At 55.9% G+C, this 22,396-nt stretch overlaps 1 protein-coding gene across 1 annotated transcript; it reads left to right on the top strand.

Moving 5' to 3' along the window:
* The first annotated feature begins 1,248 nt into the window (after positions 1-1,248).
* On the top strand, positions 1,249-9,234 carry LOC117643175 (patj homolog). The gene is made up of 8 exons (XM_034381903.1): positions 1,249-1,313; positions 1,886-2,020; positions 2,103-2,720; positions 2,803-3,021; positions 3,578-3,796; positions 4,586-4,921; positions 5,267-5,509; positions 6,705-9,234. The coding sequence occupies exons 1-8, from the start codon at positions 1,308-1,310 to the stop codon at positions 7,104-7,106; spliced, it is 2,178 nt and encodes a 725-aa protein (XP_034237794.1). The 5' UTR covers positions 1,249-1,307; the 3' UTR covers positions 7,107-9,234.
* Positions 9,235-22,396: the final 13,162 nt, after the last annotated feature.

The following is a 22,396-nucleotide window of genomic DNA, read 5'->3' as shown; positions in this document are numbered from 1 at the left end:
CGGCGGCGGGCCAGGCGGGCCAGAGAGGGCCAAGGTCGCCCCCGAGTGGGCCAGCCTGCCTGTCGGTCTGGCCCGGCCCGGCCTGGTCCGGGGCGCCGCCAAGGGGAGGTACATCCTTGAGGAACAATATCCCACATAAATCACTTGGCCAGCCGAGGCGAGGCTAGGCGAGGCGGCGCCCTGCAGGCTGGCTCCGAACAGCTGCGCGTCGTCGTCGCTCTCTCTCTCGCACCCCAAAGGGCCCGCCCCGTGAGTGCGAGAGAGACAGCGCTCTGTCCGGAATCAGCCTGCCGCCTGGCCGCCCTGGCACCGCTCCGGTTGTTGGGACCGACGTGGACTCATTTGCCAGAGTAGCTTCGCGGCACGGGCCGCGCCAGCCCCACCCCCCTCTCTGAGCGGAGGGGGATCACGCCGCCTCCGCGACTCAGCGCGACACCGCTCGCGGCTTCATTCAGGGCTGCGGCACACCTACGCCAGTGGCTCGCCGCTGCCTCGCTCGCCCCGCGAGTGCGAGAGAGACAGCGCGACAGCCCGGCGGAAGCGCTGCGAGGAATGAGCCTGCCGCCGTGTCGCTTTTGTTTTTGTTGTTGTTTCTTTCTTTTCGGAGCCTGCTCTCGCCTGCGCTCTGCGCCGCTCTGCGCTGCGCAGGCGGGACGCGGTGAGTGTTTCCTGAGCTGCAATCCGCATACAAATTCGGGCCGGGCGGGCGGCGTGGCCGTGGCGGCGCGGTGCAGGGGATTTGCTTTGTTTTGTGTTAAGGTCCCGGGGGGGGATCCGGGATCCGGCACGGACGCCGGAAAAATCAATTTGGCCAGGATAAAAAGACGGCAGTCGTCTGATTCCGAACCGCGCGTCATCTGTCTGTGAGATAGACGGACAGACAGACAGATAGACAGACTGACAGATTGACTGTCGATGGCCGGCGAGTGTAGCTGTCAAAACCAGCTTCGCCGAGCTTGGCAGCCCGGTGCTCCATCTGGCCCTTCTCGACCTTGACCGAGTGCGTGTTGTGTTGCAGGGATGGCCGCGTCCACGAGGGGGATCAGATCCTCGCCATCGACGGGCAGCCCCTGGACTCGAACATCTCCCACCTGCAGGCCATCAGCATCCTGCAGAAGGCCCGCGGGCTGGTAGAGCTGGTGGTGGCCCGCACTGACGACGGGCCCCAAGCTGGAGTCGCCACCGCCGCCAGCTGCCTCCTCGCCGACCAGCCCGCCCAGGTCGCGGCCTCCACCGCCGCCGCCGCCGCTGGCGTCGCGCCGCCGTCGCCGTCGGCCGTCAGCGACGCCTCCAAGGCCGGCTCAGACATGGTGGTGAGTAGAGGGCGAGGGGCCGGGCGTCAGCGACACCTCCAAGGCCGGCTCAGACATGGTGGTGAGTAGAGGGCGAGGGGCCGGGCGTCAGCGACACCTCCAAGGCCGGCTCAGACATGGTGGTGAGTAGAGGGCGAGGGGCCGGGCGTCAGCGACACCTCCAAGGCCGGCTCAGACATGGTGGTGAGTAGAGGGCGAGGGGCCGGGCGTTAGTTTATTCCCCGCGAAGTGCCAAGTCGTTATCACGCCCAAGTTGGGCGGCGCGGCGTTGCGGCGAGTCGCGGCCTCGGCGTCGTGGCCTCGGCCTCCGCTTCATTAAATCCTAACGATGACGCGGTGATCAAAGCCCTTGCCCTTCTCGCACCGGGCTACTTCCACAGTTCATTGCAGTCCGGCTCATGGCTGCACACTGTAAAGTCGCTTCGCATGCGTCGCTGGAGCGAGCGCGCTCTCGCGGCCGCGCCGTAGATACCCCGCGCGAGAGTGGCGCTACGCCGGCCGCCCCTCGCCGGGGGTCGCCGCGACGCGGAGTATCGCCGTGTGCTGACGGGGTGTCTCCTCGTTTGTTGCAGCTCAACACGGAGTGGGCTCAGGTCGAGGTGATTGACCTCATCAACGATGGCTCCGGCCTGGGCTTCGGCATCATCGGCGGCCGCAGCACGGGGGTGGTCGTCAAGACCATCCTGCCCGGCGGCGTGGCGGACCGGGTAAGCCCCGTCTCTCTCCCAAGGGCGAGTCTGCTGCTGGTTGTCTCCGTCCCGGCGACTGACCGTGCCGTCTTGCTTGCAGAACGGCCGGCTGCAGAGCGGAGACCACATCCTGCAGATCGGCGACGTCAACCTGCGCGGCATGGGCTCGGAGCAGGTGGCCGCCGTGCTGCGCCAGTCCGGCAGCCACGTGCGCCTCGTGGTGGCCAGGCCCGTCGAGACCAACGCGACGGACTACCAGGCCAGCATGGTGGTCGGCATGCCGCCTATCGTGCCCACCAAGATCCTGGGCGACCCCGAGGAGCTGGACCGCCACCTGACCCGCAACGGCTTCCCCAACACGTTCACGCCGCAGGGCTCCATCCTGGACTCGTACGACAACCACTTCATCTTCCGCGACGACGAGCTGGAGGCCGGCGTGGCCGCGGGCGACATCGAGCTCATGCCGACCGGGCCGCTGCTGCTGGCCGCGCCGTCGCTGCCCACCCTCACCATGGACATGATCCCCGCCGAGACGCCGCTGCCCGAGATGGAGACCTTCACCGTGGACCTCAAGAAGGACGTGCACGGGCTCGGCATCACCATCGCCGGCTACGTGTGCGAGAAGGAGGAGCTGTCCGGCATCTTCGTCAAGAGCATCAGCGAGGGCAGCGCCGCGGACGTGTGCGGCAAGATCCAGGTCAACGACCGCATTGTTGAGGTGAGTGGCGGCCCCGGGTTCGAATACTGGCTACGAGATGGATTTTTGGCCTTTGCTGACTGTTCCTTCCCCTCCCTCGCAGGTGGACGGCCGGTCCCTGCAGGGCTACACCAACCACCAGGCCGTGGAGGTGCTGCGGAACACCGGCCAGACCGTCAGCCTGTGCCTGGAGCGCTACCTGCGCGGGCCCAAGTTCGAGCAGCTGCAGCAGGCCATCGCCAACAGCGAGCTCAAGCCCAGCGCGGCGCAGGCCCCCGCCTCGCCGTCCGCTGCCTCGCTGCCGCGCTTCCCCATCAGCGCGGTAAGCAGGCCTCGCCTCACCAGCGGACTCATTCCGAGAGCCGTCTCCGTCGCGCTATCTCTCTCGCGCCTACGTCGGGCGCCCCATGAGATGCTACAGAGACAGAGCGACGAAAACGACTCTCGGAATCCGTCCACAATCAACAGCAGCTCGTCACTCCGTCTCTGGCGCCGCTATGGGACCGCCCGTAGGGTGCGAGAGAGACGGAGCGGTGACACTGTTAAACCAAGTTTGGAGAACTTCACACAGAGCAATTCTCCTCAAACGCATAGAGTCTTCAGTCTGTGCACTTCAAGTGTGGAGTAGGTCACAGAACTCCTATCTCTTGGCATGATGCAAACGTGGAGAACCCCACTCTTGAGTTACTGTAAACACTTCCAAGTGCGGAGGCCGAAAATTTCTCACCTTCGCATTTGAAGTGTGAATGAGTCCTCAACACTTGGTTTCACAGTGAGAGCGCTGTTCGCAGTCGGTAACGTCACTGGCCTCGATGGCATGAGGCACCGGGATAGATAGACGACTCTCTGACGAGCCTCGTGTTTTCTGTCTGCTGCAGGACGGCGAGAGCGCCGTGGGGATCGAGATGGAGGGCGAGTCGCACACCACGGCGGACTCGCTGCTGCTGGAGGGCGTGGAGGGCGCCAGCGAGGACCTGGACCTGGAGGACGTGGAGCTGCTCATCGACACCGACTACACGGGACCATTGAAACCGACTGTGGAGGCGGCCATCCAGGCCAAGTGGACCAAGATCATGGGGCCGGGAGTGGAGATTGTGGTGAGTATCGCCGCCGCTGCACAGTGGGCCAGAAGACCGGTGGAGGCGGCCACAACTCTAGTCGCGTTTTGAGCTCCAGAGTCGCTAAGCAGGACTCGAGCCGAACGTGTGACCCCACCAATGGATTCCTCGTTCGGAGAGCAATCCATTGGTGGGGTCACACGTTCGGTTCGAGTCCCATTTAGCGACGCTGGAGCTCAAAACGCGTCTAGAGTTTTTGCCGCCTCCGGCCCACTGTGCGCCGTCGCTGTGCTCTTCGCTCGTCCCGGAGCCAGAAGCGCCCGCGGAGGCGAGGGTAGGCCGTCCCGCGGCACAGCCGTGCGCGGCGGGCGGCCCGCCCTCGACTTGACGGGCGCTACGGCCGGGCTGCGGACAGTTTCCGACGGTCGTCTTCGTCGCTCTGTCTCTCTCGCAGCCATCAGGCGTCCCACAGTAGGCCAGAGGACCGGTGGAGGCGGCCAAAATTGTAGACGCGTTTTGAGCTCCAGCGTCGCTAAATGGGACTCGAACCGGACGTGTGACCCCACCAATGGACGAGGAATCCATTGGTGGGGTCACACGTTCGGTTCGAGTCCTGCTTAGCGACTCTGGAGCTAAAAACGCGTCTAGAGGTTTGGCCGCCTCCACCGGCCCACTGTGCGTCCCCTATGTGCGAGAGAGACAGAGCGACGATGACGGCTCCCGGAATCAGGCCACTGGCTGCGTTGTGCTCAGCGCGTCTAGCGTCCATCACCTCGGACCGTGTCTCTGACTTTGTCTCTGACCTTGTTCTTGCCTGGCGGTTCGCAGGTGGCGCAGCTCTGCAAGTTCGGCGAGGGCGGTGGCCTGGGCATCAGCCTGGAGGGCACGGTGGACGTGGAGGACGGGCAGGAGGTGCGCCCACACCACTACATCCGCTCCATCCTGCCCGAGGGCCCCGTCGGCAGCAACGCGCTGCTGCGCTCGGGCGACGAGCTGCTCGAGGTGAACGGCCACCGGCTGCTGGGCATGAACCACATCGAGGTGGTGAGCATCCTCAAGGACCTGCCAGTGTGCGTGCGCATGGTGTGCGCCAGGCGCGCCGGCGAGGCGCCGCCCTACCGCCTCATCGACACCTCGCAGGACAGGGCGGCCTTCGCGGCGAGGGTGAGTCAAGTTTGAGCCAAGGCCTCGACGGCGAACAGTGGATTTACCAGAAGACCGGCTGAAGTTCTAGACGCGTTTCGAGCTCCAGAGTCGCTAAACAGGCCTCTAACCGACCGTGTGACCCCGCCAATGGATTCCTCGTTCGGAGAGTAATCCATCGGTGGGGTCACACGTTCGGCTCGAGTCCCATTTAGCGACTCTGGAGCTAAAAACGCGTCTTGATTTTTGGCCAGCTTTGCTGGTTTTCTAGCATATCCACTGTGCGGCGTCCTCGAATTTAACCGCCAACACTGGGAGACGAACCGAACCTAACCTGCCCCGCGTTGGCGCGTCCCTTGTTTTCAGAGCCTCCTGGGCGGATCACTGCAGAACCTCATCCCCGCCACGGAGCGCCTGGTGAAGGCCAAGTCCGACGGCTCCCTCGCGTCCACCACGACCACCGCCACGGCCACGGACGCCAGCTTCTCCAAGATGAAGTCGAGATCCCTCGAGCCACTGACGGGGCTGGCCATGTGGAGCTCTGAACCGCAAATCATTGAGCTGACCAAAGGAGAGCGTGGTTTGGGCTTCTCCATTCTTGACTACCAGGTGAGAGGCAGACAGGCTGCACAGTCCCACTCATTCTACATTTACATATAAGGCGGGCTAGATGTACCGAGCAGCCACCACAACCACACCTTGTCTGCACATTCTTCATTCTACTTGTTATTTACTCTCATGGAAGGACATGCATATCTGTTTGCAAAAAAGTAATATTTGCAAAATATTAAAAGAATTAATCATCTCCACACCTTGCGCCACTCCTCTGGTCACATTGTGACACCACAGCACCTGCATGTCTACCCTCCACTGTCAATGAGATGGAATATACGGTACTCTTTCCTCTCATGTGAACTGAAAGTCACCTTCACTATTGTTCACAGTCTCATGGGCAAAATTGAGTTGGGGAGCTGTTGATCCTTCTACAAATGTTTCCAGAGAGATTGTCCCTGTGAAAAAAGCAGGGAAGTTGGTGTAGATTCCTTTTACCACATTGTTATCTGAAGCATTTTGAAAAAATAAAAATTCAATTCTGGAAGCTCCAGTAATAAAATCTCACTGGTCAGTTCTAGAAATTAACTAATGACTCTCTGTAGTAGTATGGGGTTACACTCCATGGTAGAAGCAGCAACTGAGAATAGGTTATTTTCTCCTCTGACCACATATTTTAGCATCCTTGCCCCCTGAACTGATAAATATTGCTGCTTCTTACATTTTGATACATGATTTGTAAAATCATTATTTCTATATAGAATTATTTTAAAAAAGCCTTTATTGTGCAATGTGAAGCCCATTCTTTCGTTCCAACTTCTGTTGGTGCTGTGTAAATGTTGCATCTATCTACACGTTGAGAATATTGTTAGAATGGGTGTCCATTTTGATTTCATTGGAAATATGCAGGTTACTGCTGAACAGAATTAACTAGACGGAAGTCTTATTCTCTCCCACCTTGGAGAAAAATCTAGGCCACTACTAAATTCGTTTGTTTATCCCACCCGTCTATTTGATCAGCATGGTCAGTGTGGTTTTCATCCCAGTAACTGGAGTGATATTGGTGTGGGGGGTCAAAACTTACCTTGAAAAACTGTTCACCAAAGAAACTACACATGAATCATTTTTCTTTATTCAAAAACATATTGGTGTGGTGTCGGTTTTGTTAACACATTTTATTTCAAGTTCTTAGACATCACGTACAGAGAATCAAATTGCATGATCAACTAATGCTTGATGTGTTTGCTTCCAGGATCCGATGAACCCAAGCGAGACCGTCATAGTCATCAGATCTCTTGTTCCTGGTGGCGTTGCCCAGATGGATGGCCGGCTTATACCTGGTGATCGACTTCTCTTTGTCAACAACACTGTGCTGGAAAATGCATCTCTAGATCAAGCCGTTCAAGCACTCAAAGGAGCACCAAAAGGAGTTGTGCGCATTGGAGTTGCGAAGCCTCTACCCATTCCAGACAGTGTGTCGCAGTCTGCATCCCACTCACAGGTGAGTGAGACTCCAGCCCTGCCTCTGCCCACCGCGACACAGCACATTGAATACTATGACGACCTGGGCAGCGATAATGATCCTGAAGTGGATGTTGATGCCAATCCTGATAGCCCTCAACAAGCTGGTTTGCTCAAGTCTGAGAGCTTTTAAGTTGTAAATGCTCCTCATTTGCTCACTTTTTCATCTTTTGATATGTCGTATTTGAATTGATTTTATTTGGCTCTAAGTCAGTCTTTATTTATGCAGTGGATATGATCGTTATGAACTCCAACTCTATCATTACCTCACTTTTTTCATCTTTTATTTTTTAAGATTGTTTGATACTCCATAATGTGCTTTCTTCTGCTTCTTTTGAAGCAAAGCACTGCAATGTAACTTTACCCCGAGCAATATCTTCAGAAACCTATGAGCAACTTCAATGATAATAACATATGCCTTTTAAAACCGTCCTCAGAAAATATAGGCTGTTTCTAAGGCGCGATGTCATGCAGAATGTCTGGAATGTTTTGAAAGAGCATACATACTGAAGAACCAATAATTTTATTTTCCAGTATTGTTGACTAGGAGCATGAATACGAACAGTAATTAAGGAATGTGGTGGTGTTCGAAAGAAAATGTTCTGTTTGCTTCTTTGCATTTGATTAATAAGGCTGATTTTGATTTAAGCTAAAATATGTGATAGACTGGCACCAGTTCTTCAGTTTTGTCATAAGATTGAGACTGTAATGGGTATGAATTTCACTGGCCAATCATTCCATTTCTTTTAAAATTGTTAGGAGAATGCAATAAAATCTGCCTTTCTTTGTGTATTTTTAATTTAAATTGCGGAAGGTGATGCTGCCTTAACTTTCACGTCTTCTTTGACTAATTTTAAACCTAGGATAAAAAGGCTGATTACCTGCATGATTGTTGTGCTTCCTGCTGGCAGGAAGCAGTTCCAGTGCCTGAAATGTTGAGGCAAGTGTGCTTGCAGAAAAACGGCCATCATGTCTGTAAACAGTAAAAGATATGAAAGAGAAGTTTTAAGTATTGCACACACAAGACCTTAAAATCCTCTTTTCTTTCTTTCAGTTGATGAAGTATTAATTTATTGGCAGGTTTTACTGTGTCAGTATTGTTATGATTTATGCCAATTATTAGAACACCATTTGTTGAATGATATCCCTTAATATTAATTTATTATATTTCTTTTATTTTTCTTTACTTTATCATCATTATTATTATCTACCTTATTTTAATTTGTTTAGGCCCCTGATGAACGTACCATATTCCATAGGATAAGTGAAACAGAGATTTATTGATAGTTTTGCTGGTTGATATGAGGTTTTGTTAGTCCTAGATGATTTATGTGCCCAAGTAATACCCCCAAAAAATATAAGACTTTTGAATTATGTCAACCTCGTTAAAATAGAACCCCACATAGTTGTTTGATGTCTTTCATGCATCAGTAATCTTGTCCTCTTGTTATGAAACCCTGATTGTTAGTGACTGCGGTTTGGTAGCACTGGAAACAATATAAAATTTGGCACTGAGGAGAACGCACATGCTTCTCTTTACATTGTTTCACTATTTTTCTTGAAGTGGGTGGTAAGAGTCTGGCAAGCCTGCATTTGAGGGATTTGTAGAGCATGACACAGTCCCTGTAGCTGCCTGTTCTGTCCAGGGAGCAGAGAGCCAACCACTGCTTTTGCCATGTTGTAGCATCATTTATAATGGATTCAGAAATCTTGTTATGGTTGTTTGTTCCTCTTCTCTACTCCAGCCCTGTGCTGCTGATGGTTAATATCTAGCTATAGTTCGTTTTAGTTATATCACCATACTTAAGCATCTTGAAATGAGAGAGCTGAGGTGTTGTGCCTTCAAACCTTCACTTTCAATTAATATTTTGCAATCAGTTTGGTAGGAGCTCATCATGCGTCTGCAGTACAGAGAACTTTATTGTTGTTTTTCTTTTGTATGGTTCACTGCTTTCTTCTTAAAATATTTTATTTCCATGCATTGTTTGCTTTGAGTGAGATGCTGGGACCAGCCTGTTCTGCAGACGCATTGTTGAGGGAATCAGTCATGCCTTGTCGCTTGCCTGGCTGCCCGCCTGCCTATCAAAGTGCATATAGTACTTACATCCTTACCACAGTCACACAAGTAACTTTACGAGAAAGGTTGTCCCTAGTTTATGTCAAGATATTTTATTTACGTGTATATTGGTTGGAACTTGTAAATTGTACTTGAAATAAATAAAACATTTTCCACCCTTACAGGGTTATGGCTTTGTGTTAAAGTGTTGTCCTGGACATTGCCACTCTCTTCTTTACACATTTCTTTGTGGCCGATCCTTGGTATCCCTTTAAATAAAATAATAATCACAATATGTTGTGACAAATTAATTTTTTAAAAATCAAGGCTGGAGGTAGCGAGTGACTGGGAGCTTGCTAGTGAGCATGAAAGCTTGATGAGTAGTTTAGACATGTGTGGCTTATTCATGACTATGGTAACTGCCTCTGACTAAAAATTAGAAGGTGTCGAATGTCTCCTTTGAACCATGGCTGCAAAAGTTCAGTCCATCGAGTGACTCTTCTGTAGTATTCTATGGTCTTAGCACACAATGCATATTTGAAATATATTTTACTACTGTTTTCTAGAGTGCATAATATTATAGCCTTGTGCTTCATGTCATTGACATAGTACTGGAATCCAGCCCATGGTTCCTCCACACTTCAGTAGACCATACTTGCATGAAAAGCCTGATAAACAATTCTCCAACTTCTTTAGCTCTGTTTTAGTTCTGTCTGTCTAATTTGTTATTTTGAGTTTTGCCTTCACATTACGCCAAAAATGCTAGTTTGCGTAGAAAAAAAATTGTCAGTCTCTCACTATCCACACTCATCTCTTTTAAAATAAAATATCCTCTGTTAATTAAAATGCCAAATTTAAATGACGATCAATGAAAAATAAAACAAGCACAAGTCGCAAAGGACGACTTGGATGAAATCCTCCCCCCACTGGATCGGCCGTTCGCTGTGATTGACTATGTTACACTTGAGTGGCGCTACCAACCATGTACAGGGTACAGGTCTGCCGTCTCCGTCTCACCTCATGGAAGTCTGCCCGGAAGAAACAGGACCGTCCGCGACACTGCTGTGGGAAACGACAAACACTGGTTGCTGCCGCTTGCTGCGTCCTCTGTGAGGCTCTGTTCGCCTCTCCTGTGCGGCCCGCAGGCTGGCTAGGCTGGCAGTGCCACGCTGCCTGCCTGCCTTCCTGCCGGACGCCAACAAGTGCCTGCTGACTGAGTCGTTGGCGGCTGGCGGCGGCGGTCCGCTGCGCCGATGGGGGCCAGGGCCAGGGGGCGGCGCTGGCCTGGGCGCTGGGCTGGGCGCTGGGCTGGGCGCTGGGCTGGACCGTGGCGCGGGGGAACGGCACGGCACGGAACTGGGGCTTGGCGGCGTGCCGCGGCGTGCTCGCGCGGCCGCGTCGGGGTGCCGTCTGGCTCTGGCTCGGCCTGAGGGCTGGAGCCGCGGGGCTGGAGCGCTGGAGCAGGCCGAGCCGGTACGTCGCCGACCGCGCCGCGCGGTGTCGAGTGGAGCCGGTGGAGGGGGGCACACCGCGCCCGCAGTGCAGCCCCGCCCCGCCACGCCCCCATCGAGCCGGAGCCGGAGGGGACGGGACTGGACGGGCCGCTGCCGCTGGGCCGCGCTGGGCCGCGCTGGGCGAGGAGAGGAGACTCTGAGACTCACCTCCAATCCGGACTCCAGACGGAAGGTCTTTATTGTTCCGTCCCACGACTCCCTCTCAGGGCGCCCGGCTGGAGAAGACACGAGAAAAGGAGGAGGAAAAAAAGATAAGGGCGTCATTGCGAAAAAATGGGGGCTGTAATTCAATAAATGTAGCCGGAGTGGGCGCGGTTATTAATTATCAGTCCCGCCAGTGCCGCGGCATGCCGTGACAAAGGCGGTGATTGCGTCGACTCGCGGACGGGCAATTAAACCTGAAATGAAGCCGCTCCTTCCAGGCCTAATTACGTCACGAAAGAATGGAAAAGAAATGAATCTCACGGCCTAGGAGTCGGTCCACCAATTATTGGACTGCAAGTTACATGAGGAAAACTCATAATTTTCTTTACCTTCAATGTCATTTTAAATCCATTTACAATCAAGACTGCCCCTCAGTGGGGGCCCTTCTCCCCTCTCCCACCACCAACCCGTAACGTGTCTAACGCAGCGGTCTAAACCTTTTTATTGGATATTTTTATTCCATTGTAACCGATAGGTCAAATTTAAGAGGTCAAAAATGGAGGGCAATATCTAGGCACGTTGAAAAAAAGTACAAAATTTTCTACACGGTTATCGAATTTCGAGTCGCCCAAAAGTGCCCATTTCTCGTTTTCAATGAGACTGCTCAAATTTGGCGCGCAAACTCTGCCGCGCCATCCCGCCCTGCCATTTGCCGCGCGCGCCAAGCACCTGGTCTGCTTGCCAACTATGCGGCGTTTGCGTTCATGTTTCGAAAAGTGTTTCGTGAGTGACTCGCGGGTCTAACGTGACAAAATGGCTTCGCAGTGCTCTGCAGCGTATGTCTGGGCGCGCCTGGAGCTACATGTCATGTCTGAATTGATTTGCAATCAGTAGGTGAGTGAAATTCAGCCGCCGACCGAAACATAACCTCTTCTCTAACACGGCCGGCGCCGCTACGAGTCGTTTTAGATCTCCACTTCTTAGCCATGAACGTTAGATGGGTAAAGTAGGCAATTCAAATGTATCACAAACCGAGATCTACAATCGGCTCGCTTACTATACCCTTCTAGATTCAACGGTTTAGCAGCTCTGACCAAAATATCGTCCGGAGCGGCGGTTGCCGGGCTTGTCTGCGGGAGTCTCCCGAGACGCCTGCGAGGTAGGCACCCCTTCCGCCTGCCGCCCTGCCCGCGCGGCGTGTTGCCGATGCCGCGTTTTGCGGGCGCTCCGCTCCGCCTCGCCGCGGTCAGTGGCGGATCCAGGGCCGGCCTGAGGGAGGGGCAAAGCAGCACTTTTTGTCCACTTACAGTGTGGCTTTATGCCTACCTTCCAGGTGGCTATCAAGGGGTTAAAAAAGAGGGAAATTGCCCTTTTGCTCCAGAGGACGGCTGTTCCTCTGGAGTCGCGTCTCTCCTCGGCGACTGCCAACACCGTGCCTCCTACACCGACGGAACGGGACGCGACGCGACGCGGTCGACCCAATAAAAGCGGGTGAAAGTTTTCCGCTCGAGCTTAAAAATTCAGTGCCGCTGGCGACGGCGGAGCGGGGGCGGCGTGGAAATAATGTATTAGGCGCGGCATCGGCGTGCCATCCCGCTCCGCCATCCGCGGAGGGTCGGACATTGTCCCTGCTGCGTCGGCGGGGCGGGGCGGGGCGGGGCGGGGCGGGGCAGGGTGGAAGCCCCTAGCCGTGTCCCGGCGCCCCGCCAACCCACATTGCCTACATTCCGAATGCGTTCGGTGAGCCGGCCAGCCGGCCGGCCTGCTAGCCTGCTAGCGCTAGCCGGGGACGACGCCATAATCCGCGTTACCAATTCAGGGGAACAGGTCAGTGGTCTTGTGGGCCAACGGCGGCAACGCGCGACCTGCGCGAGCAAACGAGCAAACTCAATAAATTCCGCAGTGTAAAAACCCGTCAGCGCCGAGCGGCGCGGCGGCGCTGGGCCGCGGTGGTGCCTTGGGCGCTGCGGGCTGAAAGTGGCGCTCAAAGGCATTTTCCATTATGTCTGCATCGCCGCCCATTTTCAATTATATCCACACATGTGGCGGTGGAGGGCTCCGCGGGGCCGCCTCTCACCGCCCTGCCCCGCCCCGCCCCGCCCCACCCCGCCCCGCCTCGCCCCGCCTCGCCCCGCCCCGCCCCGCGTGCTGCACCGCGTCACGGCGTGGTGAACATGGCAGGCGGGGCGAGGCGGGGCGGGGTGGGGCAGGGCGGGGCGTGCGCGCTCACCAGCGACACAAGGCGCGCCGCTGTTTATCATTATATTTATAACAAAAAGTAATAATAGCATTTCCCATTTCTTTTTATACTATTTTCCGTGCGCGGCGCGCGCGACACACACTATGTGTTTTTTTTAAATGTAAATATATACGGGCGAATCGTGAAAAGAGCGTCGCCGCCTCCTCACCCCTTCCCGAATACATTGCCTCCCCCTTTTCACACACACACACACACACACACACACACACACACACACACACACACACACACACAGGCGCAACCCAAAACTAGCCGAGGCGGAAGCGCTGTGGTGACATGAACGGGAGTGGAGCCGCCGCTGCCATACTGAAAAAGGGGGCGGAAAAAAAACGACGACGTCGTCGTCAACAACAACAACAAGAAGCACACCGACGCCCGGCCGCCTGATTCCGGAGGATCGTTTTCGTCGCTCCGTCTCTCTCGCACTCACGGGCCGTGCCGTGTAAGGTGCGAGAGCGACGGCGCGGCGAAAACGACTCTCGGAATCGGTCTGCAGGCTCCGCTCGGCTCGGCTCCGCCACACTGGACGATATGGCGGTGGTGCTTCCCTTGCGTCCCTCTGGGCGATTCGCGCGGCAAAAGTGGGCGGTAGGGCGGTGCGGTATGGCACGGCCAGGGCACGGCCAGCACCGTGACACTGTCTGGCGACAGGACCATCCCTTACACACACACACACACACACACACACACACACACACACACACACACACACACACACACACTCAGGAAGGGTGTGGTGTGACCGTGGTGGCCCGGGGCTCCTCATATCGGCGGCGTGCCTCTGGCCGGGTCTGGCCAAGTGCAGGGCGGCGGCTGGGGGGTTGAGGGGCGTAGTGAGGCGAGGACGCAAACTTCGGGTCTGCAAATTAGGAGCACACCGCGCGCCGCGTGGTCGGCCAGCGCGTGCTTTAGAAAACACACATTCGCACACACAAACACACACACAGTGGAAAATACACCCACACACAGACACTGGAAAATACACAGAGGCACGCTACACAATGCGGAGCGGGGGTACAAGATGCAGTTGTGCACAATGAGGGTTTGTTTCTGTTGCCCCACTCCATTGTCTGTGTGTGTGTGTGTGTGGGGGGGGGGGGGGGGTTGAACAGTATGGCCGTTGGAGAGAGGCACCACCGGCAGATGCTATCCTGCCATATTTTTTTTTCGCTGAAAAGAGAGAGGCGAGAGAGAGAGAGAGAGAGAGAGAGAGAGAGAGAGAGAGAGAGAGATAGAGAGAGAGAGAGAGAGAGAGAGAGAGAGAGAGCAGATGCACGCCGGCAGTCGGCAGAAAGAGAGGGGGTGGATTCTGTTATGATGGCGCTAGTGCTCCTGATCGCGAGGCGTTGGTGCAGCAGGAAGAGCACCTGCAGACTGATTCCGAGAGTCGTCTCTCTCTCTCTCTCTCGCACCCATATAGGACGGCCCACGAGTGCGAGAGCGGCAGAGCGACGAGAACGACTCTCGGAATGAGGCCCGACAACACCTGGCCTTGATTGCCTCAACTCCCACCGCTTGTTCGGCGGGGCGCGACTCTCTGACTGCGACGGCGACGTCGACTCCATTCCGCGCCGCTCGCTCCGCCCCGACATCATCACGGTCGTCATTTCCTGGAGCCGGGCGGCGTTTGGCGCCTTGTCGCGCAGCGGCGCGGCTCCCCTCGGCGCGCAACGCGGAGCAGCGCGCAGCGTCCCGTAAATACGACAAAGTTTCGACCGCCCCGCCCCGCCCCGCCCCGCCCCGCCCCGCACTTCTTGGCCTTACCTGGAGCCGCTTGGCCTGAAGGCGCTCGGCGGCGCTTGGCCTTGGCGCCCCGGTGGCTGCGGGGCATTGATCAAACATAATTACCAACCTCCCCGACCTCCGGGTCCTCCGGGACCGCCTCGGCGTGGCCGTGCCGCCGTGCCGCCGCCGTGTCGGCAAAGGGGAGGCGTTGTCGGCGGGAACTTTTAAGTTCGGAACAAGTCGCCCAAATTAGCGCGGAAGTTAATGTGTATTCTCGTTATCATTTCACCGAGTTTCTTGCTCGGCTACGGCCGGCTACTGCCGCATTATGAAAATAGCTTCTTCTCGGCGGAGGCTGGCGCGCCGTCCAAACAGCGCTCCGTCTCTCTCGCGCCCTTCCGGGACGCCCCGCGAGTGCGAGAGAGACCGCGGCGGCGCGCCTGGTACACTGGCTCGGCCCGGCCTGGCTCGGCCGCCACATGCAATAAGTAGCGAAGCCCGAAGGAGCCGAAGGGGTTGGTCCGCGAGACTGTGACCATTCTGCATAATGCAAACCGCAAAGCTAATTCGGAATGCATGGAATGCATGGTCCGGCCTTCGCCAGCAGACTCCATTCCGAGAGTCGCTTCCTCTCTCGTTCTCTCTCGCTGTCACGAGAGAGACAGAGCGACGAAAACGACTCTCGGGATCAGCATCGCGGCCGTGGAACGCCGCACGGCCTGGCTTTTCTTGTTATCCCCTCTGGCAACTCTTCCCCTTTTTTAGGCACGAAGTAGCCTTATAGTATACCCAGGATTCAGCCGGCCCGAGATTCAATTTGTGTGGCCCTTTATGCATTTCGGAAATTTTCTATACGATTTTAATGAGATTTTGCAGACTTGTAGAACTTTGAACGCTGATTCTCATGCTGGAATCTGGTTAAAAAGTTAACGGCCAATTTTGAGAAATTTGCTGTCAAAATCGCCGTTTCCATGGCAAAACTCGACTCGTCAAAGGGAGTGGGGGGAGCCGAGCCGGGGCGGACCAATAGCCGAGCTTCATTTTGGGTCTGTACAGCTTACTCCAAAAGCTGAAATTAGCACGTTCGAAATGAAAAATTTCTTTGGCTGTAGGTAGACAAGATGCAACAATAGAATTGGTGTCGGTTCGAACGCAGTTTTTCGGGTAGAACTATCCAATAATACTTCTTGATCGGAGTGTTTTTGGACATGCGCAGTAGGTTTGCAACCTGTTTAACAGTTTAACCAACTGTCGCATTTGAAATCTGTATTAATTTTGCTCTCTTTCTTGTTTTTTCTTCGTTTCCTGCTTATGAAAATTCATATAAAACAAATTTTCAATTTTTATCTGATAACTTTCTAAGAAAATACTCACAAAAAATAAGCAAAACAAAAGTTCTTTTTTTCTGACATAAAGTTTCTCAAATATTACTTTTTTTTCTGTCAATAAAACAATTTTGTTGTTGTTGTGATTCAGTTAGCACTAGGACCACTTCGCTCCACCTCGCGACTTTCAGTGCTCATGTTCCTCGAACAAGACTCACCTGCGATTCGAAACCATCCCTCCTGAGTTTATAAAGTTTGTCAAACCAACCGTCGTGGTGTTGTTACGTTGTGAGTGAGAACCATTACACAGAATTGAAGAAAACATGACTAGAGAACCGTAGCCTTTTGAAACAAGCCAAACAATTCAACGTCAGCAACAATGGAGGGGCAGTTTTAATGCGCGACTACTCGTGTTTTCAGCTTCGCTTTTTTCGCAAGGGCGCAGACGCCGAGAAGATTGTTGCCAACCCGCGAAAATTAATTTACTGCCTTCTTTCTGCTAAGAACATTTTAATCATGATGGACTTTAAAGATGTTCCATTGTCAGAACACTGCGGAATACATTAGCATTGGAATTTTTTGAATTTACCAGCATTTTGATTTCTATTTATTGTCAAGTTTAAATTTCGACGGGTGGCACATCGACCACATTGGTACCACTGCCATTGGTAGTCCCCTGAGCCAAAACTTCACAACACCACTTCTTTTCTTTCTCCACACTCTTACACAATAATCAAATTGACTTCGTGACTCCTAGGATTTCTTGAAATCGTATTTTTTTGGCGTCGCACTTTTTTCCTTGCCACGCAGGTGCGCGTTTTCTGTTTTAAAAAATTGAAAAAAAAAAGGAAACATGCAAATAATCTGATAACACAGCAGCCCCGGTGAATCCAAATGGATACTGATTATTTTGTGTGTTTATTTATTGATCCCGTTACGCAATTATTTCATTAGTCATTCGATTAAGACTACATTGAGAGTTAGTTTGTATTCATACGGTTGGAAATGCTGAATCCGAATTGGCACTCCGTGTCCGGACTCCCCCCCCCCCCCCTGCCCCGGAAATGCGCGCGGTGAACGGGAACACCACCGCGGTGCTGCATTTTTATTCTAATGAAGAACCGCACAGGTAAGTTATGTGCGGGCCGGCGCCGTCCGCGCGCACTCATCGCGTATGCCGGGGCACGCCGGCACGCCCTATGCTGCGGCGGGGCGGGGCTGGGCGGGGCGGGGCGGGGTGCCGGTTGAGCTGGAACGCCCGGCTTTTTAAAAGTGCGCACACACCTGGCTGCACACGCGATGAAGCAACGCGCGCCCCACATGCCGCGCACTTTTTTCCATCCCCAACTTTCCTTTTTTCCCTCTCTCCTCTCCCCCCCCTTCTCTCTCTCTCTCTCTCTCTCTCTCTCTCTCTCTCTCTCTCTCTCTCTCTCTCTCTCTCTCTCTCTCTCTCTCTCTCTCTCTCCCATTTTTCCCTCGCTCGCGCCGCCTTCTCTCTTACGGGAAGTTGGCCGGGGCCTTCGGCGCGAGAAATAAATCAGTGGGCGGCGGCGTGCGGCTAGAGAGGCCGAACAGAGTGAGAGGGAGAGAGACCGCACTTAGAGAGACTTGTCTTAGAGAGACTGCACTTATAGAGAGGCCGCACTTGAAGAGGCCACTCTTAGAATGACTGCTCTTCGACGGACTCAGCCAAGAGAGACGCCATGTTAAATGGACCCCACTTAGATAGAGGGGCCTTCGAGAGATCGCTCGTAGAGAGACCGCTCACAGAGGCAGGTTTGCACACGACGGGGGAGGGCCGGAGGGGGCCGGGACTCGAATTGGGTGGACAGACTTGACACAAGCTGAGATGTTTCCAAGGAGCGACCGGGCGCCTCCGGGAAGAAAGGAGTGCAATTCCGACAGGAAGGAGTACACGGCGGTACACTGCTCCCGCCACCAAGTCCACCGACCGACGGGCCGACGGGGGGCGGACTTCGGGTAATTGGTTTTCCCGCAAGTTCTCCATAAATGTTTATGGATAGCCTCGGTAAATGGCGCGCATTACTTGGGCGGCCGGTGTATTTATTTATTTTTCTCCGGACCGTTGCTACTTTCGGCGCTGAAGGATGATGGGGGCGCGTGCTGGAAGGAAGGAGGGAGTTTATCAAGCGCGATGAAGATGAGGCCCTCGCGGGCCTCGCCCGCTTCGCCTGCAGACTGATTCCGGGAGTCGTTTCCGTCGCTCTGTCTCTCTCGCACCTAGACGGGACGCCCCATGAGTGCGAGAGAGTCAGAACGACGAGAACGACTCCCGGAATCAGTCTGCTGGCCTGCCTTGCCTGCCTGGCCCTTCCTGGTCTGCCGCGAGACGCTGTAAAACAGGTTACAAACTTTGGACCGCCGGTCCGGCAAGCGCCAAGTGGCTGGCGGCGCGCGGCGGCGTCCGAGAAACGGAGGGACTCGGGCACTTGTGACCGCCGGAGACGGCTTTGATCCTTCACGCCTGCGGAGGGTGAGCAACTGCGTGGAGACAGCCGACCAAAAATAAATTTCGATTCGCTTTTCGTCCGCGACTCCTTCCTTGTTAGACGAATGCTTGATCTTCTTTTTCCTTTTTTGCACCCTCTCTCCGCGGCGTAACGGTGGGGGGCCCGTTTTTGTGACCTGATTAAGTTGCGTTAATCTTCGCTTCCGATGAGCAACTCTGGAGACATGCCGCCAATAACCGTGCCGTCGGACTGCGGCTGAGGCCGGAAGCTGATTTCTTAATGCTTTGACGCCGCTCTCGGCGGGGCAGGGTGGGGCAGTGGGCAGGGCGGGGCGTCCCGGGGGGAACCAGAGGGTGAGTCAGAGTCACTACCGAGCCAGCAATTAGATGTCGTTAGAACTACCACACACGTACACTACACACACACACACAGTGCGAGGCGGCCAAAGGGCCGTACACTGAGCCGGACATGAGAGCTGACGGATTTTTATTAACGAGAATCTGTCGTGTCCAGAACAGGGGGACGTAGCGAAGGCTGTCTTTTTGGTCGGCCGTTCTGTCTGTCTGTCTATCTGTCTGTCTGCTTCTGTGGGTGGTCATTGAATCGAGCAGCGCTGGGAGTACAGAGAAATGGGAGTGGGAACGTGACGAGCCTCCAGTGGGCTGTATATCGAAGTGTATGTGTGTGTGTGTATGTGTCTATGTATGTGTGTGTGTGTGCGTGTGTGTGCCATTAAGGTGCTCAGAGCCCCGATGCTGCGCGCGATACGAGTTTGAATACTGGCGGGGTCCCATCCCATCGCACCCCAGGCCCTCCCCAGGGCTGCCAACCGTGCCAACGCGACGGTGCGGCCAAATGGCAGTGACGCCATCGTTCCGGGGAAACGGCGGGCCCAGCCAGCCGGCAGAGTGATATTCTCTCTCTCTCTCTCTCTCTCTCTCTCTCTCTCTCTCTCTCTCTCTCTCTCTCTCTCTCTCTCTCTCTCTCTCTCTCTCTCTCTCTCTCTCTCTCTCTCGCACCCCTGCGGGACGGCCCACGAGTGCGAGAGAGACAGAGCGAGCGACGACAGCGGCACTGTTCGGAATCAGCAGAGCGAGACAGAGCGACCGGGAAAGACGTCCGCAGTCCAATGAAATCATCCCGGTGAACGCCCCCGCCGCCCCCGCTCGCCAGGCCTGGCCTCGCCGCCACCGTGTCCTTCTTCTCTCCTCTCTTTTTTGGACACCCGTGTTTCCTTTTTCGCTGACGCGCGCCGCGGCGAATCGGATGGAGCGACGAAAATGCCGTGAAATGTCCGCGCGCTGCGTCGCGCCAAAATAAACTCGCATTATTTCGGAGAAAACGAAAACGACGCGACACGTCGGCGAGTGGGCTTCCACCGCCGCTCTGTCTGCCGCCGTTCGCGTTCTTCCTCTGCGCTGCCGTTTTAGTTTGCTTTGCCGTATAATGGAATCTTTTCGTGTCGGTGCGCTGCGGATGAAGGTGGCGAAGCGAGGCGCCATCAACACGCACACACACGCACGCATACACTAAGACACACACGCACACTACAACACACACGCACACACACGCAGGGCCGTCGCCGCCTCCCCCGTCGTGGGGCGATAAGCCTTCCGCTTTCAAAGGGACTAGATAATGTTGCGGAAGCCGGCGGTGCGGCGACCATTTTCTTCCTACAGCTATTTTTCCTTATTTTCGCGCCGTTTTGCTGTTGTTGTTTTTTCTGGCAGTGTATAGGCGTGTGTCGGCGTTCGCGCGCGCTTGGATTTGTGGGCCCGTATGGCCCGCGGGGAGTGGCGGTGCGGGGCGTCGCCGTCGGCGAGGATGTCGGCCGTCTTTACGACGGCCGCGCTGCGGCGCTGGGGCGCTGCGGGGCTGCCATTGAAAGGGCGAGCTCACCGTCGTCGGGGCGGCTTGGCTGCGCCTTGGCTGCGCCTTGGCCGCGCCCGCACCACCGCCGCCACCTCGGCGACGGCGGCCTCCGCACCCGCACGTCGATACAAAAGCGAAGTTTGCCCCGAAACTAACTGGAGGGAGTTTGTCCGGCAATAGCGCCGCCTGCCTGCCTGCCTGCCTCCGCAGGCCGATTCAGAGCAGTCCCCGTCGCTCTGTCTCTCTCGCACTCGCTGGGCGCCCCGCAGGCGACGCGGCGCCCGCCTTGCCCGCCCGGCTGTCCGCGTCCGCCCGGACTCTGTAATTGATATCGCCTCTATTATTGCTGCATCACGCGGTGGCGGACTTCCCAGCGGGAGAGGAAGGAACGGTGGGGGAGAGGCAGGGAAGGAAAGAAGGAGGGAGAGACGCCGAGAAGAGAAATCGGCCGCCGTCGCGGAAGGCTTTCGATTTAACGACGAGTGGCCCCCGCGCGCCAGAAGGGGTATTGTTTTAGAGTGGACTTGTTGGAGAACAATTTGGCCGTGATGAAGGTGGCCGCGCCGTGGCGGCAGCATTCCGAGAGTCGTTTTCGTCGCGCTGTCTCTCTCGGACCCATACGGGACGCCGCATGAGTGGGAGGGAGACAGAACGACGGAGACGACTCTCGGAATCAGTCTGCAGGCCTCGCGCTGGCGGCCTCCTTCCACCAGGACCTTGCTGCCCTCTTTGTCCTCCCGCGGCGCGGCCGCCGCAATACTTTTTGAAGGATGACGTCACGCGAGATTGCGCGAGCAGGGATGGCCTTGCCTTGCCAGGCCTCGTGGACCGCTGGAAGCCCTCCTCAAACAGCACGGCCATCTCCACGGCGACACGGAGGGGAAGGGGGGGCGTGTTTGTTTGTGTGTTTCTGTTACAGTGTGTGTGGGTGTGTGCACGCGCGTGGAAGGCTGGGATGGAGAAGAGCAGGAAGGGATTCGGTTCCCATTTATTTTTCAGCAATCCATTCGAGTCGGATCGGAGCGCCCCGTGCCCTGCGCGGCCCGGTGTGAGGTGTGTTGGGTGTGTTTGTTTCTCGCGGACGCGGAGGCGAGGGTGGCCGTCGAGGTGTCGCAACGCGCCGCCAGAGGGCAGCATCGGGTGATTCCGAGGGTCGTTTCCGTCGCTCTGTCTCTCTCGCACTCATGGGGCGTCCCGCGTGGGTGCGAGAGAGACAGAGCGACGGAAACGACTCTCGGAATCAGTCTGCAGCGCGGGCCGAGCGTCCGTGGCGATGGCCACGTGGACACGACGACAACGACGAGGACGGGGGGCAGCGGGGGCCGCAAGCATCAGTCGCATTGCGCCGGGGCATCCGTCTCTGTCGGGCCGACAACCCGACAGCAGGCTGGTAGCTCTGTCTCGCTCACACCCCGCGGGACATATCGCCGGAGTGCGAGAGAGAGAGAGAGAGAGAGAGAGAGAGAGAGAGAGAGAGAGAGAGAGAGAGAGAGAGAGAGAGAGAGAGAGAGAGAGCCTAATGGGCGGCGGGGTGGGCGCGGCAGCCCGTCCCAGCCTGTCCTGTTCCGGCGGCCTACAACCCCGCCGATGACCCGACAGCACCGCCCCGAAGGAACGCAATCGTTCCGCGCCATCTCTTGCTCCGTCCGTCTGTCTCTCTCGCACCCGCGCGGCCCGCCGGCCCGCCCCACGAGCGCGACAGAGACAGACGCAGCGACGGAAACCCTGTTCGGCTTCGCGTACCGTCTTCCTGACCCGCCACGTTGTTCGTGTTGCAGGCCGACGCCACGCCCACGCTGGACGAGCAGTCCATGTTCAGCAGCGCCGAGGCGCACTCCGTGAGCTCCTGCTCGTCGCCCTGCGAGTTCCAGCAGGTGGCCGAGCTGCCGCAGGACACCGAGAACGACAACGAGAACGACAACGAGGTGAGACGGCGACCAGAAGAAGACGAAGGCGTCACAGGTGCACAGTGCAGTGGGCCAGTGGGTCAAAATCCCGAATGCGTTTTGAGCTCCAGAGTCGTTAAATGAGGCTCGAACCGAACGTGCGACCCCAC

Source organism: Thrips palmi, unplaced genomic scaffold, assembly GCF_012932325.1.
Source record: "Thrips palmi isolate BJ-2018 unplaced genomic scaffold, TpBJ-2018v1 HiC_scaffold_16, whole genome shotgun sequence".
NCBI classification, from domain to species: domain Eukaryota; kingdom Metazoa; phylum Arthropoda; class Insecta; order Thysanoptera; family Thripidae; genus Thrips; species Thrips palmi.
This window is presented reverse-complemented; position numbering and strand designations above follow the sequence as displayed.